The 27026-nt window shown below is 45.6% G+C and overlaps 1 protein-coding gene across 1 annotated transcript in view; it reads right to left on the bottom strand.

The window, feature by feature from the left end:
- Nucleotides 1–1106: 1106 nt before the first annotated feature.
- Nucleotides 1107–27026, bottom strand: part of MYO1G (myosin IG) — a 1030638-nt gene continuing 1004718 nt past the window's right edge. The window contains exon 22 of the mRNA XM_069645825.1: nucleotides 1107–5243. Coding sequence (XP_069501926.1) covers nucleotides 5087–5243 — 157 coding nt within the window. The 3' untranslated portion in view covers nucleotides 1107–5086. The remainder of the gene's footprint in view (nucleotides 5244–27026) is intronic.

Here is a 27026-nt window from a genome sequence, read left to right as displayed (position 1 = left end):
TCACCGGCGCGTGGTGTTGTCAAAGTATTCTCCAAATGTTTATTAGCCAGTCTGTCCTATGGTTGAGGTGGTTAGTCTGGTTTAGAGGGTCATATGTATGGGACTTACTGGTCCCTGTCTGGAGCCTTTTCAAGATGCAGCCCTTTTGCTGCTCGGGCAACAGCACCCCCACCCTTTCTTAGTGACGAACCCTGACCAAGTAGTACTTTTCACTAGTGGTTCGTAATCAGAGGTGGACTGGCCTATAGCCAACTCTGGACATTTCCCAGTAGGCTGCTGCACCCTGGGAATCTTTGGTGTGGTATTTCCACATGTTCTCAATAGAAAAGTGTTGGGCCTCTTTTGGTTCCCAGTCCGTAAAGAGTGTGGGGGGTGGTCGCTTTACCAGCATTTTCCAATTGGGACTTGACATACACAGCGCAGAGCGCGCGAGAAGCAGTGAAGGGGTGGATCCCACGCATGCAGATACCAGGGAGGAGGGGGTTAGAAGCACAAGGTGTTGGTGCAGACCACCAGCTTGCAGCGAATTTGCGCTCACTTCAGAAAAGCACAGTTTCTGGAAATCCATTAAAAAGGTGACTGTTTTGACTCATCGGCTGCTCATTTTAGTTTGAAAAACAAATGCAGGTGAAATTCTGATTTTCAAAGGCTGCAGCTCCAGTGTTTCAAAGCCCCACCACACATCATAGAAAACAAGTAATTCCGTCCTTAAGAACGCGTTTTAAAGCATGACGCACAACAGGGACATTAGCAATGGAAACGCGTGCATTAAGTAACCATCTATTCCTGATGTAATTAAGCAGCAGTTCCAGAGCAGTGCCACAATAGTTCCCTTTTCTTGCCATTGTGAGGCATCCTGAGGGGTCTGGATGGAATATGGGAACGGAAAGCTGGCGGGGCCAAAGGGTGTCTACTTACATCCTAGTCTTGCACTAAATCGAGCAGCAACGGGAGCAGAGGTTGCTTGACAATGGGGTAGTTCACAAGGTTGAGCACCTGCTGCGGAGATCAGCGTTTAAGGATCAAAACCCCACCTTTCATCCTTCAGCGGGTGATAAATGCATATCAGTTTGTGAAATTACTAAAGTACAATAATAAGCACAACAAATGGAAAATACGTTATTTATTTATTTATTTATTTATACAATGCAGTGAAACAGGAGCATCGAGCAATGGGTAGAGGAGTGTGCTGCGGGATGTTCCCTACTGGGGTGACTCGCCACAGCATTGGTATAGTTCCACAGTATCTGTTGGGCCACAGAGCGCCCACCTGTGCCACGTTCCAGGAAGCACCGGGCCAAGCCTCATTAGGTTGTGAGAAAAGCGGAATGGGGAAACTCCCCTGTGAGGTGCAAGATACGTGGATAATTGCCACTGCGCACACCCGGCTGCCCTCGGACCAGCACCCCGGCCTCCGCTACAGCTATCCTTCAGGAATTCCCCCCCAGAATCGAAGCCGATGCATACGCCAGGGATGGGGGGGGGTGAGGAGGCTCCTTGAGAAATAGACATTTCGCACATTCAGCTCTTTGCCCTGTTTTTAAATGTATCCTAGAGGTGTTACGCGATACCAAGGGTAAATTACTGGTGATCCCCCAAAAGAGTAGCGTCACTCCTGGGCACAATACTGGCACATACATAGGGCCAGATTGCAGTTCACAATTTCGATTGCCAAACCAGGACCGACTCTGCCTGTCCTCACTTCCGAGGTTGATAAAATGAGCACCATTATATTCGGTACAAGTAATACCAATCATTGGAGCACTTCGAAGCACGATGAATATGACATGAAGCGCTACATGGAAACTCCCGAGTGGGCACCCTCCCAGAGAACAGACTATTTGGCCGTGTTCGTTCTGGGTAGAGGGACTCCCAGACCCTTTTTTGAACTATATGGAAGCAAGTAAACTTTAGTTTGGAAGCAACATATTTGCCATTTTATACATTTCTATGCTCAAATAGGTGCCTAGAGGCTATTCAATCTACAACTGTACACACCTATTATCCATTCGGTGGTTCTAGGCGAAGGCTTGGAACAACATTGCAACCGAAAGGCAATTTAGCATTAAATGTGACTTTGTCAACAGCCAAAACGTACATCTCTGCAAGATGTTAAACAATCAATGATGCGTTTTCCCTGTTTGGGGCGTGTGCTATTGCCAGCAAGTCGGGGGCACTATTGGGATTCACACTCACCTGGTACCAAAAGCGGCACCCAAGGAGCAATGTGTGCGTACTGTAGAACCGCCTGGCAAGTTATATTATCCAGTTTTAAAATCGCAATTCATGCATATTCCTATTGCTTCTTAGAACTGTGGATGGCTGTTCTCATTACCCCATTTAATGGTACTCAATTTATCAAAGCTAAAAGCATGAAAGGCGGAGTCAGACCCACCGGGACTTAAACTTGTGAAGGGCAGGCTTGCCTCTTGCCAGAGCAGATGGCATATCAAGTCTATGGCCGCCATTCTTGTGTGATATTGTCTAGGCTGCACTTACACCAGAGGACAGAATTTGGGGTTTGAGCCCTTCAAAAGTGGAAATGTGGAAGGCAGACTTGGCAGTGGATTTACAAGGGGCGAGTGAACATACACCTGCATCGCAAAACGCTTTCACCACTGGAGGACGCCAGGCAAAACCTTGTTCTTTGGGAGACACTCTTTCTCGCCATGCCCCTCTTGGCCCACTAGAGAACATTGAACACAACCACTCCTCCCAAGAACAAACCACAGTCAAACTCTACCTCCCCACACGAGTTCACTGAACTTCACTGGCCAAACCCTGTAAGGCACTACTGGTCAAGCTATCTATTCCAACTAGAGACATCTGGCTAACACGTCATATTGAATTTCAGAACATGGGCCACGTCCTACCTTCCAACTGGAGACTTCTACCCAAGACCTACAGATCCCAGAGGGCTCCTCTGAAGTCAGTGTCTTAACTAGAGAATACCATGTCCTGGTGCCCCATTAGTGGGTACAATCAAGTCACGTCTCTCTCCTGAAGGACACTGACCTGTTATGATCTCTATGCTAGAGAACATAGCGAAGGCCTACTGATCAGATATCTTGTATGTGCTAGAAGACAATCACTGAACAGGTATGCTCTCCCTGCTAGAGAAGACTGCTAAGTCACACTGATCAGGTGTCGTCTCCATAATAGAGAACATAGCTGATTAGGGATTGTCTCTATGCTAGAGAACGTAGCTAAGTCATAACGATCTGGTGTCTCCAATGTGCCAGAGAACAAAATTAAGTCCCACTGACCAGGCATCCTCTCCATGGTAGAGAATATGGCTAAATCAGACTGATCAGGTGTCGTCTTCATACTAGAGAACATAGCTGATTAGGGATTGTCTCTATGCTAGAGAACGTAGCTAAGTCATACCAATCTGGTGCCTCCAATGTGCCATAGAACAAAGGTAAGTCCCACTGACCAGGCATCCTCTCCATGCTAGAGGAGAGAGCTAAGTCTTACTGATCAGGTCTCGTCTATATGCTAGAGAATAAAGTTAAGCACCACCTGACCGGGTATCCTCTCCATGCTAGAGGAGAGCGCTAAGTCCTACTGATCAGGTCTCTTCTATGTGCTAGGGAACAAAGTTACACACCATTGAGCAGGTCTCCTCTCCATGCTAAATAAGATAGCTAGGTCTTACTTATCAGGTGTCGTCTGCATACTAGAGAACATAGCTGATTAGGAATTGTCTCTATGCTAGAAAACGTAACTAAGTCATACTGATCTGGTGTCTCCAATGTGCTAGAGAACAAAGTTAAGCACCACTGACCAGGTATCCTCTCCATGCTAGAGGATAGAGCTAGGTCTTACTGATCAGGTTTCGTCTACGTGCTACAGAACAAAGTTAAGCACCACCTGACCAGGTTTCCTCTCCATGCTAGAGAAGATGGCTAAGTCACACTGATCAGGTGCCGTCGCCATACTAGAGAACATAGCTGATTAGGGATTGTCTCTGTGCTAAAGAACGTAGCTAAGTCCTACCGATCTGGTTTCTCCAATGTGCTAGAGAACAAAGTTAAGTCCCACTGACCAGGCATCGTCTCCATGGCAAATAAGATAGCTAGGTCTTACTGATCAGGTGTCGTCTGCATACTAGAGAACATAGCTAAGTCCTGTCACTGCACTACAGAGAACACTGCTGGCCTACTGTATGCCAGCATAAAATAAGGCCCATGCTTCCCTTCTCCCAATTCTTTCTGCACGCTTTTGGCTTCCCGATGCGTGCCGCCTTTCAACTGGATTTTACTTTTTGAATTCCTGCGTTTTCCATTGGTTTGCTGGATCCCAGAGAAAACCCCTCCAGGGTATGTGCCCCATATGTGGCAGAGGGAGAGGGGGGGTTGACTCCTGACTGAGGGGAACTTAGAACTCCATGCCCAGCTAAAGGGGGGGGGCGTGGGGCGGTGTGTGTCCCCTTCCATTGTGTTCACACACACACACACACCTCTGCATGTTTACACATACTCACACACACAAAGGCTTGCGTAAAACTAAATAAATACAAGATTTCTGGTTGCCTGTCCAAAATCTACACGGGAACACAAGACAAGCGTGCTTAGACACTCACACAGGCACGCCCCGCAATCACTGCAGATCTCCACAAAACCAATCATTCGTCAACAGCCTGTTTTGAACCTATTACAGGACATGGCAATGCAGCTGCCGATTTTGAACATTCTCTGGAAGAAATGGGCACCAAACCATTTGCGGCAGGCATCGGGCGCCTTCTCCTCGGTATATGGAGAGGAAGAGGCACAATCACACGTGGGAAGTGGCAGGATGCTGCATGGTTTTACAGGGCATTTCTAGGCGGGTGCCATATTGGCTTTAAAAACTTCAAGTGTAGCCCATTTGCACGGGCGGGTGGTGGGGGCGCCGGTTCCAACTAAGCTGGCAGGCATGAGGGTGAGGTGATTGAATGCCAATGTGGCTGTTTATCTCAGGAAGCATGTCATTGGTGTTGAATACGGGCCTTGTCTTCTTGGAAAGCCAGTTGACTAATGTGCGTCATTCCATAATAATTTACAGTGATTCCTCCGCCTGTGCTCCTCGAGTTCTGGGCACCGGCTCATTTCCTGGGCGAGTAAAGGACGAATCCGTCGCGGTGCTTCTTGAAGTCGGGCAGCGGCTGCTCGCTCCTGGTCTCCACGGTGATGAGCTTCTTCTTCCCGCGCATGCTCAGCTGGATGCAATCAGAGACCCTCACCTGCAGCTCGCGCTTCTCCCTGAAAGCAGACGCGAGAACAGAGCAGTGAGTAGGTCACAAGGCAAGGACTGCGCGTTTATGGCGAACATGACACGTAGCCACAAATCACCAGCAGCGACGAGGCTGGCTTTGTAGTGCCCACAATTCGAAATGACATATTCAACCGCTATGACCTCACATTAATTAAACACATGTACATAATTATAATTCACTGGCCTGACGTAACACACGCTAGTGAATAGACATAGCAGTGACAGCCCATACAAGTCCCTTCAGCAATAACCAAATGCCCCTGGCTAATTTAAACAAAAAACATTTGTATTGTGTTTATTGGTTAATTTTCACCTTAAACATGATAATTTAAAACGAACATTTAAACATACAATAAACAATCACACCTACAATCTTTTGCAAAAAGTTGCTAGCAATCCAGGTTAGTTCATGGTAAAATCTTAAGAATTTCCTTCCACATGTAAAATATAGTAAACTTTCACCTGTAATTAAATAAGCCCAAAATTGGTCTGTACGAATAGAGTGTCCTTTTATATACAATTTCGTAAGGCCTCTACAACCAGTCAATAGATTGTATCATGACAGTCTCTGTATCATACCCACACATCCAACATACTCAACTTTTAAATGGGATATCATGCCAGGTCACAATCTTCGATAATGTCTGAAGTTGGTTCAAACAGAGCCGCATAATAAATCGTCTCACCTTCCCATTTGGCAGATTTTTTACATAAGAGCATGAGGTATTCACAGGAAACGCTTGCATAGTATACTCTAAATAAGATTACTTTCTTGCTAAATTTGTAGCACGATGGTTCCCATCCCAGATCACTGCTTTTTGTTTAATTTCCCTGAATGTCATGACCAAATTATCTGGATGCAAGAACATCATATATCATAAAGAAACACTGTGATCTCGTTATACCAGGGTTTTAAGGCTTGTTGGGTACTTTTTACGAGCTTTGTCTTTCATAAAATATGAATAGATAGACTTATAATTATTCTTATTCATAAAATGTCCACATAGGGAGAAAACATTTTCCGTGTGGCGAGAGAAATGAGGCCCAATTCGCTACAAATTGCTTCCACAGTAACTGACTGTCCTAGCCCGTTAGAGGATCTCCATAATTTACCTTCCAGCACACTCAACCAGGCTGTTTCTTTTGCAGTGAAAACCACCAGACTATACAGAATGCAAAGTACAATGCAAGTTTTATACACTTGTATGGGGCCCTCTGTTGAGTGACCACCTGTTTTTTTAATAAAAGTTCTAATGGCCTTACATTTTGGATTTGTTTTGATAATTATGGCCTTGGAGCAAATCTCTCTATCCATATTATTCGTAATGGGTAATCCCAAATAAAAGTAGCTAGCAACCTCTTCTAATAACACATTTTGAATGGCCCAATTATATCTCTTAATATTTTACCTACTGACCTTAATGGTCATGATTTTGTTTTTGATACATTTATAATTAAACCTTAATTATTAGCATACTGTTCCAGAGCCTCAAGACTATGTTCTAAGCTTATTGCAGTTTGGTCAAGGACCACAATGTCATCCGGACATGACAACCAGGCAATTGGGTGATGAGCGATACGTGGAGGGAATTTTCTACATTTCTTGAAAGCTTTCTCTAAATTGGCCATATACATATATATTAATACCAGTGCCAAAGTACACCCTTGTTTTGATCCTTGATTTACCTAAAAATGATTACTTAACATACCTTCCGGGTTGATTCTAATTTGAACACTATTGTCCCTATAAAAAGCCTTCACAAAATATAAAATCTGGCGATGTAAATCCCATTTTCCCATCTTATCTCATCAAATGTGGCAGTCAACCATATCACAGGCTTAAGTAAAATCAATAAAACAGATGTACAAAGTTTTTGACTTACATTTCAAAGTAGTTCTAATAAAATACATTAAAAGCCAAAAATGTGATTAAGTGCTATAGCATTTTCTAAAGCCTGCTTGTTGGTTGCTAAAATCATCTTCTCGTTGACCCGCTCGTTAATACAGCCCAAAAGCAGTTGAGAATAAGTTTTTGCACTAGAGTCAATAGTGGCTAAAATTCCATAATTTCCTTTTTGAATAGTATATTTGTGAGTCCCAAAGCTCGTGAAGATATTAATCTCATTATTATATTTTCCACATCTCTTCAGAGAACTGGAAAAAGGTTTTATCAGGTACATTCTGATAGTTATTTAACACAATTAATGAATTTTCCCCATAATATAGTGTTCATATATAGCGTTTCCAGTTCTTATTGGAGATAGGGTTAATCTCTCTCATAGCCGTGTGGCCAGAGTTACATCTATTAAAAATGTGCCAAAATGTACGCACATTTATATCTTTTAGGGCTGTGTACATGATCTTCCACTGTGTAGAGGCTACTGAACCCTTATGCATTCTATGCCAATTCTTAAATCTCATCCTTAATTTATTTATATGAGATCGTTGATTCTGCAACTCTTTAACATTTACCCTAGCCCAACTAATGTCTTTTTTAATTGTTTTTTCCTTAGAGCTATGTTATGATCATAAATGTAATCATGCAGGCTCTTATTGAATGCAATTTTCTTGTTCCCATTATTCTCCATCTTAGCTATACAAGTATCTATTATTTTGTAGAAACCTTCTATATGATTAAAATTGGGAACATCAGTTTTTAGGAACGCCTTCAATAAGCCATCATTCATTTAACATGTGTTCCATTCCGTCCCGTCAATGTTATTCTATTACCTCCTTCATTAAGTGGGAAATCTCCATTTATCTGTTCTGATGTCTGTATTAAGATATAAAGAGAAAATTCGATCACCACGTAATCACTCGGATCACTGGGAATAAGTGGAAAATGACTCTCATTTCCAAAACCCACATCATTTGTCAAGACAAAATCAATCTATGAAAAATATGAACCATGAGACCATGTAAAAAAAGATATCCTTATCATCCACATTAATCAATTGTAACATGTTTTGAGCTTGTATAAAATGCAGTCATTGGTTTCTATGCTTCACTAGTTCATTTTAGTTACTCCTAATCGCCCACATGTTGTGGGTATTTTGGATATCGATATAATCTTGAGAGATGATGACTTTCTGATTAGGAAACAGGGGTCGTCTATAGTTTAGATACACTACTATGAAATAAAGAGCTTTCGGAATGGACACTAGCCCATATCTCCGGTAAAGCATCTACATGATGAATTATCATCTCAGATTGCAAATTACCGGGCAGATTATAGAGATTTATCAGTAGCAACCTTGATTTGACTCCATCATATGACCTTTCAAAATTAATAGCTAAGATATACTCTGATTGATAGTTAGGCATACATTCTTCCGCCTTTAAATACGTGGCCACTGTAGTGATCAGCCGACCAAACAGTCGTCCACTCATGTTCTTTCTTGCCTTCCTTTGGAAAAGTACAAGCCATCAATAAACAAGCTCTGCATTAACCATGTTTCCGGAAGCGCGATTATGTCTGCTGTGAGCAGAAAATTCAACCCCATGGGGTTATCTTTAAAGGATCTAAAACCCCTCATGTTCCATGATCGAGCAGTTACCCGCTTTGATTCGACATTTCTCAGTCACTCATCCTCCTCAAATTCGAATGTTTCTATGCAAGTATGTGTATCCCTATGAGAGGGGTTTATCTTAAGACTATAATGAGACACACACCTTGTTTCCAATATCCAAGTGGCTGCCAATATGTTCAGACACAGGGCTCTGTTCTTTCTTTTCCATGGGTTTTGCATCTTTCACAAATTCATAACCCAGGGCAAGAAAATGTACTGCTTGTGTCATAATGAGTTCTGTGACAATTGGTGATACCAAATTTTAAATAGTTCAAATAGGCTCCCAAAATGTTTGTACGATCTCAACCAATTTAGGCTCTTGAGTAGTAATCATTTTTAAGGACGGTACTTGATGAATCAGTTCTAGAACATTAGCCTGATTGAAAAAAGGGCTTGCAGAGGTGGCAATAAGATCCACGATTTTAATCTTTTTTGCTGCATAATTAATTTCTTTCGCAGATAATATATACAGATTTAATATATTATCTTAAACTTGGGCAATTGGTTTGGTATTACAATTTGTTCTGATACAGAGCCCATGGTTTGTCCTACATAATTATTCTCAACCAAGCTTCCTGAATGTCTGGTCTCTCTTTGGTCTTCTCCATTATTTTTGATACAAGTAAAGAAGGTATCCTTGTTGTAGACCAGTTAGGTAGCGTCTCCTCAGAGCTTATTCTATTGTTTTCCATCCTCAACTCTGGGATATATCCCTGTTGTGTCCGTGCACTAGGCGCTTGGGGTTTTATCAAAACAATTTCAAACCGCCTACTAGTTTCTTTGCATGTCATATTCTTTTGGAAAGGTGGATCCCAATGCTTGCGTTGTTAATGAGGCAGCACAATTCTTCCTGTTATCCAGTCCAGGTTTTTTTGATACCAGATTATTACGTTTTGGGGTTCTCTTCTTTCCTGGGATATTAGATTGTCCCCTGGTCAATGAAGTAGAGGGGGCTTGAGGATTTGGATGCTTACTAATAATTTGGCCCTGCCCGGCTCCTTTTTATTTGCAATGTCACTGTTGTCATTCATTTTTTGTGTGCTTAGAGTGCACTGGGTATTGAGTGCACTGGGTATTTTGGATCTTAGAGTGCACTGGGTATTGAGTGCACTGGGTATTATGGATCTCAATCACAGAGTCCAAGGGGGCACCTTGACAGAAATCCACTCTTCGACTGACCTGAGAGGGTTGCATAGGTGAACTCCTATCAATATGTCCAGTGAGATCTGGCTTTATAATTCATTGATCCTTATGTAAAATATTACATAAGGCAAAAAGAGCTTTAAGTATAATTAGAAACTCTGGTTCCAATAGTGGGTCTTCCATATATGATGGCTCAGAGGCAGAACAACTTGCTTCATGTCTTGGCGAGGAGGCATATGCATGTATTGGCATCTGGGTGAGGTCCTGTGTTTTAGCCAAGTTAGAAGGAAGGGTAGAATGATTTATTGGCATCGTACACTGGGCGCCCACAGGAGCCATAGGATTTCCAGCATTTGATTCAGCTTGCATCATTAGACACAGGTTTAGCAGTTTGTAATTATCAATTGGATTCTCCAAAGATAGATTGGGATCAGTAATAGTTGCAATAACTCCTTTAGGGGAGTTCATAAGGGGAGGCTCCATAGGTACCTCCTTTGTAGATGGTTTGAGAAATATTGTTATTTTACCTCGATCATTCTCTACAATCTCATTCATGTCACAGATAGTGCTCGCGATTCCAGTTGCAACCGACTCAGGATGTTTATTAAGATTCCTGCAGACTCTTTTCTTTAGATTATGGCTTGCCCCAAGAAGCTGAGAGCAAGCAGAACGTTCCTTGGTACTTAGTGAGTAGCTGCGGTTAATAGACAGCATTAAATATTACTCTGATGGCAAAGTAACCAGTCAACATGCAAAGCAAGCAAGCGCATAGGAGCAGCACGAGGGCAACTTACTTTAGGTGGCTGATCAAACCTGCCGACCACTTGAAGGAGAGGAGGAAGCCTTCGTACCCACCCACGCATGAACCACAAGAAACCACTTCTCACGCCACTACCCGCGCTGCCCTCTGTGCCAGGATTGAGTTCTTAAAGGTTGTTGCAAAGAGTTTAGGTAAAGGCTCTGGCTCATATCAACATGCATCGTGGAAAACAGCCTATCCAATAACAGGCTCACAACATGATTGAGTGGTTAAAACATAGGCCACAGCTGCTTTATTAGGTGCTATCTTACAGGTGATCTGTCACAAAAGTCACAGATTCAGTTTATTCTATACTGAGCTGGCGTACCTGTTACACCCCGAGAAGGAATACGCTCTTATTCCTCATACAGGGTCTCCCCGATCTAAATCTCTATGCGTCACTTTATTTACATCACATCTCTGTTTTACTTCACTTTGTCTTGTCACTTTGATACTTGTGTGCTTAATTTCCCTCCCACATATTTGGGGCTGGAATGAGTACCAGACCCCTGTACCCAGGGACCCAAAAAGGGGTGGCCAACTTGGCATGGCACTTTAGGGGCTGCCCTCCACATACGGGACAAACTTCCAGTTGCACCCCACAGGCCCAATCTGACCCACTCCCTTCCGATGCTGCCCACTTCCTGGAACCCCCCCTTTCAGTTGCATCCCCATGGCTTCCGGTCGAGGTGGAGTGCCTCTGCTAAAATAACCACTGAAGGCCACTGGAGCCCGCAGTGGTCACTGCTGTGGGTGCCGTGTTCACCAGCATTTTCTCAGCTTCCCTTGCATCTCCATGGATGTCCTAGAAGCAAGAAGGCCCGGCTCCTGGTGTGACAAATCTTTAAATGACATCCCTTCTCCCTAGGATGGAGCCCTTCCTGTAAGGCTAGGTGGTTGTGGTTGCTAACCAATATTCCCCTTACGGGTGGTTTAATGCAGGCGGACCTCATGGGGAGACTTCCCCCTTTGGGGACAAGGACAATCACCCGGGTACAGCCCATTGAATGTTGTCACTCCACAACATTTCCTAACTCTCCCCACTGTTCAGAACCACAACATTGAAAGCAAACCTAAGTATTGTAAAATAGGAGATGGCCAAGGGTACTAGGATGAGGAAGAGCACAGGAGACATGAAGGTAATTGATTTTGTTAGTACTGGTATGAAGTGGCCCTGAGGAGTCAAGAAGATTCAGTTAACAGAGACGAAGGACTTTTACAATACACATGGCAGGAACTGGATACAATGTATAAAAAGGAACAAAGGACTATCAAATGTTTCAAGCCCTGTCGTGTCAAGCGCGGCCATGTCAAACCCTGACTGGTCTGGCAGCAGGTGTGGAGGTAAACCAGCACGAGAGATCCAGGCACTGCTGAATGACAGAGGGAAAAGGACACTGGTGAAGTGCCGTGCGAGTCCTCCATGGGTTCTGCAGGAGCGAACCCAAGCAGAAGACCAAGCAAGAGAGCGGAGTCGTGGCAGAGACGAGAGAAGTACAGTGCAGCTGATGGAGCCAAGACAGTGAACCAGCAGAGCGGTGGGAGGACCTGTGGTCCCAGGAAGTCACAGTGACGAACCACGATCCCACAGAAGGTAACGGGAGGTACGAGAGACCCGGAGGGGATGGAAGGGTAGAAGGGATGCTTGTTTACAAAGCTCTCTCTCGACTCAGTAATGGGAAGCCAGCTACTTAGTATAGCCAGAGAAGGGTCTGGGACCCAAAAGCAGATACAGAGAGCATTAGAGGAAATCTTCATAACAGTTTGAAAGAGAAAGCCACTGACCACCAGAGAAGGGTCTGGGACCCGAAAGCAGATACTGAGAGCATACGTGGAAATCATCCTTCTCACAGTGGGAAAGGGAAAACCAATGACCACCAGAGAAGTGTCTGGGACCCGAAAGCAGATACTGAGAGCATTAGAGGAAATCTTCCTCATCAGCGTGGGAAAGGGAGTACCACTGACCACCAGAGAAGGGACCCCAACACGATTTCTGACTTTGCTAACAACAAACCAGAGTGACAAAGTGTACATCAAGCTGAAAGCAGTGAGAAGGAACTGTGCCAAGCAATACGAGGAGAAGGGAGTCATTCTCCTGGTACCGAACTAGGAGTTGTGATAAAGATGCCAGGGGAAGGGAGTCATTCCCCCTGGCCTTGTGAACTGTGGCAAGCAATACCAGGAGAAGGGTGGCATTCTCTTGGTCCTGAGCTGAGTTGTGCTGGAGACACCTGGGGAAGCCAGTCATTCCCCCTGGTTTTATTGGAAACTGTAAAGATCTACACCAGGAGAAGAGAGCCATTCGTCTGGACGTGAAATTGTATAAAGAATGTGTGACACCAGCAAGCCTGGGGAAGGGAGTCATTCCCCCTGGCATTTCTGTTGTAAGAGAACATTCTTTTGGACACTATCCGAGAAGCAGGAGAAGGGAGCTATTCGTCTGGACGTGAAATTATATAAAGAATGTGTGACACCGGCAAGCCTGGGGAAGGGAGTCATTCCCCCTGGCATTTCTGTTGTAAGAGAACATTCTTTTGGACACTATCCGAGAAGCAGGAGGAGGGAGCCATTCTGCTGAAGAAGGAACTTTCTGTTCGTTTAGGGATAGAAGTAGGTTGTGACACAGGACGGTGGAGATTAATTTGATGGACATTCTGGCAGACCCTTTAGTATTAGTTTTGAGGCAGGGAACCCCCTCTTAGAAGATAGGGATAGTGAGGACCTTTTTGTATACAATAATATAAGTCTATAACCAAAACCATACCACCTTTGTGTGAGCTTCCTTCTTTGACACCATTACACCGGCCCTGTGATGGAACTGCACTTAGCAGCCTTCCTGTCACATTCATGCTGAGTTGGACTATGTTGCCTGACAGAGCAGGAGCTGCAGGCCTGTCACTGTGGCAGACGCATAGTTCCCACATTCCTGGGGCAACACCTCTTTGGAGCTGACGGACACAAATGGTAGTAGCTGTATGTTTTGACAGGCTGGGTAGACAGACGAGAGTGATGGAAAAAACACGAGGGAGGCGAGGGTGGGTGGCTGTTTTTTAGTGGGCTTGTGCAGGGAGACATGAGAGAGGTAGAGGAAGTTGGCTGGACAAAAGGTGTATTTTCATTGCATAGTAGTCTATGATATTACTCAGACCCATCCATGAAAAACACTGCTGTTGTTGCCTACCCATTTATTTTGCATTTTTTTAAAGCGCTCACACAGCCCGCAGGTATCGAGGCGCTGCTACAGGAATTGTTCGTTTTTTTTAGTTGCGCAATTGTTTTTTCTTAGCTGCGTATTTATAACTCACTTAAACACCCAGAGGTTTCTAAGCACGGACCTGGGGATCAAACCTGTGTTGCTTTGTGTCATCTTGCTTCCAATGCGCACACACGTTGCTGTTAAGCTATTCTCCTGGGACCTATCTATGAGTGTGCCCTGGCGGTGGCACTTAAATTGCTGTGTGGTATGCATCCTCATTCCTGAAAACAAGATAAAGGGTGCTTTTTTAAAGTGTAAAACACAGAGATCTGCCTCTGTGAAATACAAACGAAAGGGTTGCTTTTTTGTAGAAGCAAGATGGCACCTATCAAGTGCTTTTACATATCATGATGCTGAATTCATAGCTGGGCTTCACAGGCCTCAGTATGTTTCTTTGAAGCCTTATCTTTTGTTACTGGACTGGGGCAGACACAAGTGTGAAATGGGGAGTGCTAATGGCCCCTTTCTCTGACAAGTCACAGCTCACTGGGAGGGGGTCATTGGAATTCCAAACCCCCTCATTTTGTGTATACTGCACAGTAAATGTCTGCACCACATAAACCTGATTTTTGTAGCTAGCCTGTAATGCGTCTAATTTGTTGCCATGAAAACAGTGTGATAACAATGTATGCACGTTTTAGTCACAAGCTACTTGTGAGAAACAATTCTGTGATGTGAAGACAAATGGGGCAATGCACGACGTCTGTTGCCTTCTGCAGATAAGACATTTTCAAGCATCAGGGTTTTGTTCTTGTTTTACAGACTCCTTGATTTAGGGAATAAGGGATGTTTAAAATAAATGTTGAAAACAAGTAAAAGGGGTGTTTATTTAAAAAAAAAAAGGAGGCGAGCTTGGGACCAACTTTAGACAGAGTGCCACCACAGGGAGTGTGCTGTCACGAGGGCGCGAGAATTCTCACCCTGCCCCAAAACAGAGCTCAAAGCGGCCTGGAAAGAAGCACGCATTTAACACTAGCTTCGTGGCTGCTCACTTATTCAAAGTAAAGTCTGCTGCTGGCGGGGCGGGTGCCCCAGTTTGCAGATGAAGGCTGGCGGCGGAAGTAGGTCAGCAGCAGCAGCAGCAGCAGCAGACTCAAGGAGTGGCTCCTTCACAAGGGATGGTGTCGACAAAATGTTTTTATTTTATTTTCATTATTAGTATTCAACAGTCAATAATTGATTTTTAACACATGCGTCCATAAACAATATCATAGAGCAATAAGAGTGTCATTGAAATGACAATATAGCAACGTTGCATGAAAAGAGTGCATCATATCTCAAATTGGCTCTTAATTGCCATCTTATGTTCCGCTCGTTAATTTTCACAGTGATAGAATAGATTTAATTTCACACTTCATTTCTTCATGAAATTATATTACACGGCCTACTCATATATATATATATATATATACACACACACGCACACACACACACACACTGGGCCATTCCCATTCATAAAAATGTTCCATAGAGATTCCGAATTTCCGGCGGTCCTTGTAGCTATACCAAGGCCAAGGAAGCTCTTTCCCGGATGTTCATACGGGAAGGGCATTGCTTTCTATACATAAGTCTTCACACAGTCTCCACCTTCTAGCTGGCCTTGGAATATTGCTCTGAGCTCCAACTACCTCTAGTGTCAAAATGGGGCTCAATGTAAGCTTGATACATTCCTAAGTATGCCTCAATGGAAGCTGGAGATGGCAATGGGGTGGTTATATATGTAGAAATAGGGTCCAGTTCTTTTAGTGGAGATCGCTCTCTATGATAATCATGAGCCATTTGCTGAGGGCCCCTTTTAAAGCTACTGAATGTGCTTAAAATGTTGCTACCTGGCATCCGCCTTCCCACTTTGAATAGATTGCAATCATGTGTGTAGAATAACTACCCGTCTTAAGCGGTCTGCGAGAGTTCAACGGCTTGTATGGTATTACCGGGAGCCGGCATGCATGCACTTCCGGTAACAGGGGTTTGGCCATCCATAAGGAACTGACTGTGGCAATGATCCCAAATTCAAGGTAGATGCATTCAGTTGCTGGGTTTTTTGGGAGGCGTAGTAGAGCTAACTGGTGCGCTCAAGCAATCATAGTTCGTTTCATCGCCCAGATATCAGCTCCATGTGTAAGAATTGACATGATTGTACCATTATATATTTTTTAAATGGCCCTGATAGAAGAGATAAGGAAGGAACGGGCAGCAGGGCAAGCTCTGTGCAGCCTGCCCCCTTGAATACATTACAGTCAGGCACGCTAACCTGACTAATGTACTCATGAGCTGCAGTGGCATAGCTAGAGCCGGGTGGGGAGCCTGACCCCTCCTCTGAAATCCTGGGCCCCCTTTGTGCCCCCCCACCTCAGCTGGGCTACTTTCCCTGCTCTGTCTGCAGTGCTGTGTCTCCCCGCACAGCACACACACAGGGCCGCAATCAATGCTACTGCACATCAATGAAGAGCTGTTAAGTCACCCTGCAGCCAAGAGCAGCCCCTCCAATCAGAATGTAGCGCATGAAACCGCTTATGATGGGTCATTAGTGACTTAATGGTTTAGTGTCTGCATTCTGATGGGAGGAGAGGGAGGTGCAGTGGGGTGTGGTAGTTGGCGTGCACAAAAGATTCTCTGCAGGAGTACTTCTGACATTGCACATTGCCCTTTTATAGGTACCCCCCTACTTTTGTCTTTGACCCCATCTGTGCCCTCCTAAATTTGATTCCTGGCGACGTCACTGATTGGCTGCCAAAAGCCACGTGGGTGCCGGGAGCGCAATTCTCCATGACTGGTGGCAATGAGTGTGTCGTTCGGAATGGCAGGCTTGCAGGAAACTAGATGCAGATATGTATGGTGGGCATCAACGGCATGAGCTGCTGCTGCCACTGCAAAGGCGGCTCATCAACATGCTTGGTGGTGGGCAGATATCATAAGCAATGGATACATTTCTCCTGCGCCCTATCAGACTCCAATAGCTGACATGGCCAAAACATCATTACAAATTGTAAATACGAGTTTCAGACTGAAAGAGCAATGTCACCTGACCAGTATGGATGTCGGATTACACTCCTCTTGATCACATCATTGTTGCACTTTTGGCAATTCAAACAAATGTTGCTGTTTGCAGGTATGGTATGGTAATGTTTATTTGTATAGCGCCTATTCACAGGCAAGTGTTTCAAAGCGCTCAAGGGGGGAAGGAACACAGGGAAAAACAGTCGCTCAGAGCCCTTGAATTTCTGCGACCATACCGGTCTGCACAGGCAGAGTAAATGCCTATTATATATTTAACAGTTTGGATACAGCAAATAGGCCTGTCAGTGATTCTGCGGTTTTTGCAGTTAATGCTGCATTTCTGTTGTTATTGTTGCTGCCTTTACTAATATCGCTTTGAGTTTTGGCTTTTAGGTGGCGCTGCAAGTGAAGGCAATAAGAAAAAACGAATTGTGTCGAAACCTAATGTAGGAGAGCGATTGGGTGCGCAGAGGGAGACACCGTATTTGGATGTTTGCCCACCCGTTGACTGCCACAGGCCCAGCTAGTTCATGTGACCGTTACCACCCACTACCCATCACTCTCGTCCCAAATCCCACACGCCCGAGATCGCTTTTTAACTAGCACTATGCATTTAAGTGGCTGCAATGTTATTTCTAAGCAGTCTTCTGAAAGGTAATGGCTTAAATGCAGTTTTAAACCATCTCCTGGTGTAATATAATGTGGGGTGTTTGGCTACAAGTGAACGTCCCCAGCCCATACATTTTAGGTTTCCCTATTTAAGTGGTGCAAACGCACCACGTACAACGCAAAACTGGTGCATTGGAGTCCAGCTTGAGGGGAGACGACATACGAGGACGGACACACAGTGGGTGGATTTTGGTCATTTACCGACCCATTGACAACCCATGGATCTAATCAATATGGCCATTTCCACCCACTGATTGCATGCCCCTCCCCACCCAAAACACATACTCCTGGGATCTCCTTACAGTAGCTTTATCAAGCAGTAACATCAAGCTTTGCCTGCATGTGTTATTTCTAAGCGGTCTTCTGAGAATGAATGGCTTAATTGCAGCTGTAAATGTGCTATTGGTGCATGAAAGCTGTCTTAATCAAGTGTTCCTCCACTCACGTGATTGATATCTGTACCTTACATTGAAGTCCTGTTAAAACCAAGCATTGAGTGGATTTAAAGAACAAGGAATGATGGTGTCATTACATAATGTTTACTAGGACAGGAATGTGCCAAGCTGCAAAAACTGAAAGGCTTACAACAATCTTCTATGCCACGAGTGTACCAGCTTGATTCCCTCTCATGGTATGCCTAACACTGGCACACTCACTCCATCTGCCGCCCCAAGTCCCTTCAAATCAGCCCTCCCACACCACCTCATTCAACTCTGAGAGTCCTCATATCCAGAGACACACTCACGTTTGAGGTCAAGTCCTCCTGGTATATCATGACCAAAATTGGGCTATAATGTATAGCATTATATGTCACCTCTGTAGTAATGTCTCACGCACCCCCATCTGAGGTAAATATTGTTTTTGTCACAAGATACAGTCCACTGCTAGGACCTCTACTACCACTTGGGGTAACGTCCACACAGGACCTGGGGCATCTCAGCTATTCTGCCTCACAAACTGAAGTGCATCCAGGTGGGCCTGCTCCCTGGGCAGAAGAGATGTGGTCCACACCAGCCAACTGTCATCCTTTCAGGGTCCCAGATCGAGCACGGCATGGGATCGTTTTTTGAGGCGCTTTACACGTGTTGTCACATAACATAACGCAACTGAGCATGGAGGTACCGCATGGTGCTGCCTCATCTGCCTCCTGCTGTGAGGTTATAGTTAACATGCGACTGGCTCTGCGCCAGTCGCTTGGGCACTTAAGGACTAAGAGACATGTAACGCACTAACACAAAAGCTCACATTTCTGCATACTTAACTCACACAAAAATCCACACAACCACCTTCTTACACGGCAAACCGCACGCGCTTCACCACACCGCAACAACAAACAAACAACACATAACTCACACCAACAGCATGTGAGGACTCACATTGATCCGATATTGAAGCTGCCAACACCACATCACCTTTCTCACTTTCCTACTCCCACTTCACCCAATTAACCCCAACCAGACCCCCCCCTCCACCCCCGGCCTTCTTGTTTGCAGATCCGCCTGAGCGCCTGGGGACCAATTCCGTTGGTGATGGTGCGCGGTACAAATAACTTTAACATTAACTTAAAAAGTTGTAGCTTGCTATGCAACTGATTTCTTCTGCAACCCTATCAGTTTAACTGTGTCTGACAATCGGTTAGCCCTTTCTCAACCACACATGCCGCCTAAGCAAGGGTGCCAACTTTTGATTTTCGCTAAGGTGCCATACCAAATTTCGCTACAGGGACAGAAATGCCCACACTGAGAAGCAAGGGAGCCGTATCCCTTCGCGTGTCCAAAAGACACCATTTCCAACACATTTAGCAGCAGGAACTGGGGGGAAAAGCCATAACATTTACTGGCAGGTCTGAACATATAACAAGTCACAACAGCCGCCGAACTCGCTGAGTTGTCTTTGCAGTATTCTGCTTTTGGAATCCGTTATTTTCCAAACAGCTTTGGCCTGTCCCCCACCGATCCCCAATCCAGGCTGAAGACACAATAAGGCGGCCTTCCCACTTTGAAGTGAGCAGCACTTGGTAAGAGGCCTGCTAACACTTCACTGAGCCTGAGGCCAGAAGAAGAGGAGCCAGAAGCCCTGCACGCCGACTGAATCCAGATACGTGTTACTCGGTTTATGGTTGCAGACACGGGGGCACAATGACACTGCCCCTCAGTCCCTGCGTACTCGGCATAGGCGCCAGAGACGTTTGCTTCTGCCCTACTGCTACTGTTCTTTCAAACGTTGCTGTCTGTCATGTGACTGGCTATTCCCGAGGTCTGCGCGGGAAGGCATGTGACTGATTGTGGCCACTCCCTATCGGCCTTTCGGAGGCACGAGGCACCCACCTGTTATGACACGTGACTGACGCCGTACGCCTATTCCGTGGCTGTGGCCTGACCTGCAAATGATTACACCCCCTTTCACGGGCACATGCCGGACATGTGACCGCCACTGCCCCCCCGGCAATAATGGCCTTTTAGAGACACCTGCCTGACAAGTGACTGATTCCGGCACTGGCCGTCTCTCGGTTCCCCTCAGAGGCCCTCTTCTAGGCCTCCGACCGGCACTGCGCCATCTCACAGCTGAGCCTTTGTGCACACACGTGTTGGGGACTGGGCTGCGACCTCTGACCCGCAGGCTGCCAGGCCTTTCAGAGTGGGTAATTGATTCGTGTTACTACCATCTGCCGGGGCTTCTGCGGCTGCATTGTCTGCTGGCTGATTTCTGCCCCTGCCTTGTGAATGGAGAGGGGGCTCCTGAAAGGGAGTGGTGCAAAGGAGACAAAGAAGAGGTTACGAGGGGGGCTGGGAGGGGCAGCCCCGTGACCGGCCTTCTGCTGTGTAGTCCCTCGGGGAGGGCAGAGCCACACTCTGGATCCCAATGGGGGATTCTCAATGGAAGGAGTAGGGGCAGATCCCCCCCCCACCCCCAATAATATTAGCAGTAAAAGTCTCAGGAAGAGACTTTCGCGCGTCAGCATGAACATGGTGCCTATACGCCTGCCAGCGTGCCCAACCCTCTGCCAGCATGTCCCGTGTCTGCCATTGCAACTGTCCTTTCTTAGACCTTTCTATGACCCTATATCTGCCTGCCAGCTTGTCAATTAGTCTGTCTGTCTGGGGCTCGGACCTCCGTCCCCTATCTTTCTCTGTCTGCCTGTATAGTCTATCTTTGGTTTTTCCTTCGTGATCTGGCAGTATTAGTTATTCCTCGGTCTGTCTGACCTTCTGTCAGTTTGTCTGCCTGTACGTCTAGCTATCGTTTGTGTATCTGCATTAGTATCTTTCTATGTCCACATATCTGTCTGCATGTCCACCTGTCAGTCATTATGCCTTCCCGTTTAGCTCCCTAGGCGTATATCTAGATGCCCACTTTGTGTTTGCAGATCTGTCTGTCCGCCATTTTAGCTTTCATTCACTCTTGTATATTTAGATCCTCTGTCTTTTTAGCATTTTATTACAAGATTTTAAAACCCTTGAATGAAGCCCTGTTTTCCGATTTAAAGTTTATTATCGATGCGAAGGCAGACAGATATGTTTTGGAATTTACCACACTTTGTTCTGATTTGTTAAAGGGTATTGGTCTATCCTGCCTCGATTTGCTGGCCAATCCCGTGAGAGGGAAGCAGATCCTGTACGAAAATGATTGGGTGTTGAGAAATGATTGCATGGTATGGTTTGTTACCAAGCAGAACATGCAGGTTGTAGATTTTGTAAAGGAACAGATGTAATGGAATCATTGAAACACCTGATCAGTGTGTCATGCAGTTCAAGGTAAACGTGGTATCCATTTGAAAAAGTTTGGAAACCTGTTCAGTTTAGGTGAGGAGTGGACAGTTTGGAGTCAGTGGGCCTCATTACAAGTGTGCCGGTACGGAAACAACAGTGCCAATAAGCCAACCGGCACCGTGGTTTCCGTACCGGCACACTACTGGTTTGCCTGCCGGAGCCGCTGTGCCCGACATGGCTGACCCAGCCGGGCACAGCAGCTATGGTAGGCAAGCCGTCACAGAAACACCAGCACCGTTATTAACGGTGCCGGTGCTTCCGTGATCCCCATTCCCATTGAGTTCTCTGGCACTCAATGGGAATGGGGAATTACAATGTACCAGCACCTGACTTTCCGGAATGCCAGGGTTGTAATTCCCCCAGTATTCCCGGCAAGCCAGGCACTGGTAACATTTACAAATCCGGCGGCAACCCTCCGCTAGCACCGACAGGGTTACCGCCAGACTTGTAATGAGGCCCAGTGTCTTTCAGGTTGTTTGACCTGCAGAGACTGGGTTCCCGGACTCGCTGCCGAGTGTTCCGAGTTGATCCAGGAATCCCAGTACGGAATGTAATGGCAGAGTCTGGAGCTGTTCACTTTGTATGTTTCATTTATTTTGTGTGCATAATTACGATTCTAAAGGGGGTTTTAACAATGATCTGATGCATTTTTGAATTGGCGAACATTTAACAACTGTTGTTCAATGAAAGTAGTGAATTTCTTTTTAGAGCTCTTGTATGTTCTTATGTCATGTTCTCTAAATTGCAATTAATCATGTTAAAAGTTATATCATAACTACTAAACATATATGAAAAAATATGTAACACTGTCTGTATCTATTTCAGTCTGTCGGTATGTCCACGGATCAGCCCATAGGTTTGTCCCACGCCTCATTTGCCATTCTGTCTGCCCGTTTGCCAACCTTGCTTTCTGTTTGTCTGTCTGTGTGCGCCAGTTTCTAATTCCCTTCGCACGCTCATGCCTTCTTTCTATCTCTGTCCATCTCTGACTTAAGGCCTCATCTGGAGTTTGGCGGTGAGGTAAAAATGTGGCAACACAGGATTACCACCACTTTTAACGCACCACCACATTCAAATTTTCAAATTGAAACGCTGTAAAACGTCACTTGGTTTTGTGTGGAAGGAAATGTCACCATTACCGCGTGCGGTAATCACTGCGTGCAGTAACGAGCAATCTCCATGGAGTCCAGTGGGAAGGAGTTGCATGACTCTAAAATGATGTGGACCCTTCCCGCTAACAGTATTTGAGTTTGGCGGTATTTATGAAGGAGTTAGCATTTTTTGACTGCCTGATTAAGGTCACGACCCCACGTCATTATGACAAACTCTTTCTGTTTGGGCTTAAACTTGACCCTCTTCCCCTGCTGATCAATCTTAACCAAATGCTTCCCAAAATGTGTTTGGGTAGCAACTTATTTTTTCCAGCGTTGCTGCAGATGAATAATGGAGAACATATGTAGGAAAGGCCCCATAAATGTGCTTTTTGTGTGTATCTATAGGAAAGAACACAGGCCAAAAGGTCAACATATTTGGCAAGCCGATCGTGATTGGCATTAAAAGGTGACTTTTTTACAAGGTTTGGGGACTTTTTGCACACTAGTTTCTCTATAAAGCGTTCCCATTAGAATGCGCCTTTGTGGGTTTTGTATACCCTGAGCATGCCAAGGTTTGACTTTACAATTAACAACCAAATGCTCGCGAAAAGCAGTGATTTGTTGAACAGGAGATTAAAGAAAGGGGTGGCGGAGGAAAGGAATGGCAGAGAAAATGGAAAATGGGTCACCACATTTCCAGAGATGAGTCTTGAGCAAGACCCAAGGTCAAAAAAAGAAAAATGCTAGTGGGGTGAGCTTTTTCACACTGCATAAGAGGAGAACCCGCTGATATATTGCACACGTAACACAAAAGTTAGCGGAATCACAACCACATACGCACGCGGACTCACCCAAGCACAGAGCCTTTGGCTAGAGGGCCCAAGATTTTGCAATTGAGCTACAGCCCAATGCTTGGCTCTCATTCCATCACCCGTGCAAAGGTTTGGGCCGGTCCAGGCGTTGGTCTCGAAGGGCTCGAAGCCCCAGCCTTTGTGCAAAAGGTTTTGGCCGAAAAATAGGAGTTCTTCTGCAATGCTAGCCTGTTTTATGGTGGAGTCAGGGAAGCCCATCCATGGCCCCTGCCAAAAGTGGTTAGGGGCAGACTGTATCATATGCCCATGTGCGCACACACGCAAACTCTCAGCCATGGGCATAATTTTAGGGGGGGACGGGAGTGTTTGTCCCCCCCAACTTTCATGGCACACCATTTTGTTCCCATTCATTTGGCTGGGGCACTTTTTTTCAGATGTCATGTCCCGCCCAACATTTTCAACAAAGTTACTCCACTGCTCTCAGCCACTTAGACATCTTGGCCCTGATTCATGGAATTATTTGCACGTAAAACAGCAATTCTGGGCGTGAGTGCCTGTTTAACGAATGGGGATTAGCGGACAGAATGGCACGCAAATCCCAGTTTTCCACGCAAATAATTCCATTAATTATCTCGGTAGGATAGCTCAGGGGCAACGTGTTCGCCTAAGAAGCAAGACAACACAGAGCAACAAGGGTTCCCCCGTGTCCACGCTTAGAAACCTCTGGGTATTAAGCGTGTTATAAATAACCAATCATTTCATTTCATCATTTCATATGTGAAGGCTTCATCACTAGCTGGTGACAGTTAATATCACATGAGGAAAGTAGAAATGTGTAGAGCACGCAAATGCAATGTGCATGATGCATACACTTCTCAAATTCTAAACATGACACAACCATACCTATCCTGTACAACAAACCGCACACACTTCACTACACCACAACAACGAAACAAACCACACATAGACTCGCACAACAGCACATGACAACTACAGACTGAAAAAAAAATCACACCTACGCCCAGCGGACGGTGTAAACCGAACTGAAGCTGCCAACAGCACATCACAGCTCTCTTGCGCTTTTCACCCTCAATCCTACTAACTTAACCTACCCTCTTGCTTTTCAGATCCGCCAGAGCGCCGGGGGACCACTCCGGTGGTGATAGTGCACAGTATCAATATCCTTTAACATAACCTACATTGCGCAAGACACATTTGTAGCCGAGGTGCATGTGAACAACTTCTATGTGTTATGGCATGCATGCAGTAGACACATCTACCAAGAGTGTGTGTCTGCAGTGGACAATCTTGCTTGGGACATTTATAGTTGGGTGCAACATGATCGCAAATGGCTTGCGGATGATGGTGGTGATACCAGTGATGATGCTGTTGGTAATGCCATATGTGATGTCATCAGTGATGTACTTGATTTGTCATCTGTGATGTCATGCATGCTGTAATGTGCAATGCATGGTGGGGGTTGAGAATGTGCAGCTAAACTTAACTGGGGACTTCCTGGGATTTTGACATTTTGGGCGCGCATCACGAGTTGGCTGGTATCCCCGGCGGTATTAGTGCCGTGGCTATTAGCGTTGCCGCCAACCCCCGGCACTGTTAGCGCCGGATCACAGGTTTGGTGGAACGGTAAGTCCCCATTCCCCATTGGGCCCATTCGGGAATTCCCCATTCCCCATTGAGCCCAATGGGGAATTTTCAGCACTACTACCGCTGGCGGTATTAGCGCCGAAAACAGGCAAAATCGCAGCGGATTTGCCCCCAGCTCAGAGCTGGGGGTAAATCCTGCCAAACCTGTGATTTGGCGGACCCTTAAATGCGGCGGTAATAGCGTTACCGCCGTATTTAAGGGTTACCGCCAGACTCTTGATCAAGCAGTTTGTATGTTATAGTGATAAAGCACATGTTTTTCGCCAGGCTGGTAAGCATAACTTCACCTTATCAACAGCTTATATAGAGAAATGTAAATACTGTATATCTATAAATGTATATTATTTGACCCTTTATATCTTTTGATCCGTAACATGGATTAGCACCAAATCTCGCAGTTCTGGTGGGCCCGGTCTGGACACACGGCTCAAAAGTTAGTAGACATAGAATGTTCGTATTTATTATGCAGCGGGCGGTAGTAGTCATCCTGTCTGATCTAATTACTGCCACGGACGTGGTACTTGTCCCTATACCAACAACTAGGGTGTCCCCTCGATGTACCGCTCTGCATCCCCGACAATTCTGCGCATCCAGGTGGATGTTTCTTATACTGAAGTGAACTAAGTAGTATTATATATATCGACCAAAAAAATAAAGAGTGCACAAATATTGACCACCTAAATACATTTCATGCAAAGCAAAAAACATCGACCTTCACTTAATTGAAAAAAAAGTTACATGTCATCCTGTCCGAATTGCCCAATATGTTGTCTAAAAATGCGCAATAGATTATGTGTTATTGGGAAAGCTCCTCCAAGCTTCCAACCCATCGCACTGCCTCTGGCACCCGTTACAACGACCCCCTCATCTATCACTTGCCGGAAGAAGCCAGGCCTTTGTTTTTTCAAATGGAAAACATTCGAAACCACCCGTATTTGTTCCTTGCCGACATTGTGAGCTCTCCTTTTCTACACTATGTTTTCCCACTAGACATTTAGTCCCGTCACCTTCTTTGCATCCCTTGGGGGTGCAAAGGGAAGACAAACATTGAGAAGCTTTGCTGCTGTGCTGCCCCCGTTTCCATCTCCTGCACTGAAGTGAGAGCTATGAGGTGCTTCCATGTGACTTGGACGCCTCACACCGGGGTGTGAAGTGGACCATGGGACCCCCGCACACACACACGCTACATTTCTGGCATTCTGGATGCTGTCTTCCCAGGGACTATTGTGTGGGACCAAAGGGAAACACTGATCGAAGGCGGGCAGAGTACACGGCAGGCATGTCATAAATGCTGTGTTGTGAAGACTGTGGCACCCTGTAACCATCTGATGTATGCCTGTGACCCCAACCGATGTATAACGCTCCCACTGCTTCTCGAGGCTGCGCGCATGCTCACTAAATACATCATGCTGTGTTGTGAAGACTGTGGCACCCTGTAACCATCTGATGTATGCCTGTGACCCCAACCGATGTATAACGCTCCCACTGCTTCTCGAGGCTGCGCGCATGCTCACTAAATACATCATGCTGTGTTGTGAAGACTGTGGCACCCTGTAACCATCTGGTGTATGCCTGTGACCCCAACCGATGTATAACGCTCCCACTGCTTCTCGAGGCTGCGCGCATGCTCACTAAATACATCATGCTGTGTTGTGAAGACTGTGGCACCCTGTAACCATCTGATGTATGCCTGTGACCCCAACCGATGTATAACGCTCCCACTGCTTCTCGAGGCTGCGCGCATGCTCACTAAATACATCATGCTGTGTTGTGAAGACTGTGGCACCCTGTAACCATCTGGTGTATGCCTGTGACCCCAACCGATGTATAACGCTCCCACTGCTTCTCGAGGCTGCGCGCATGCTCACTAAATACATCATGCTGTGTTGTGAAGACTGTGGCACCCTGTAACCATCTGATGTATGCCTGTGACCCCAACCGATGTATAACGCTCCCACTGCTTCTCGAGGCTGCGCGCATGCTCACTAAATACATC

The sequence above is a fragment of the Ambystoma mexicanum genome, chromosome 2p, assembly GCF_040938575.1.
Source record: "Ambystoma mexicanum isolate Mex_15411 chromosome 2p, UKY_AmexF1_1, whole genome shotgun sequence".
Taxonomy (NCBI): Eukaryota; Metazoa; Chordata; class Amphibia; order Caudata; family Ambystomatidae; genus Ambystoma; species Ambystoma mexicanum.
The sequence above is the reverse complement of the archived record's forward strand: the minus strand, read 5'-3'. Positions and strand labels throughout refer to the sequence as shown.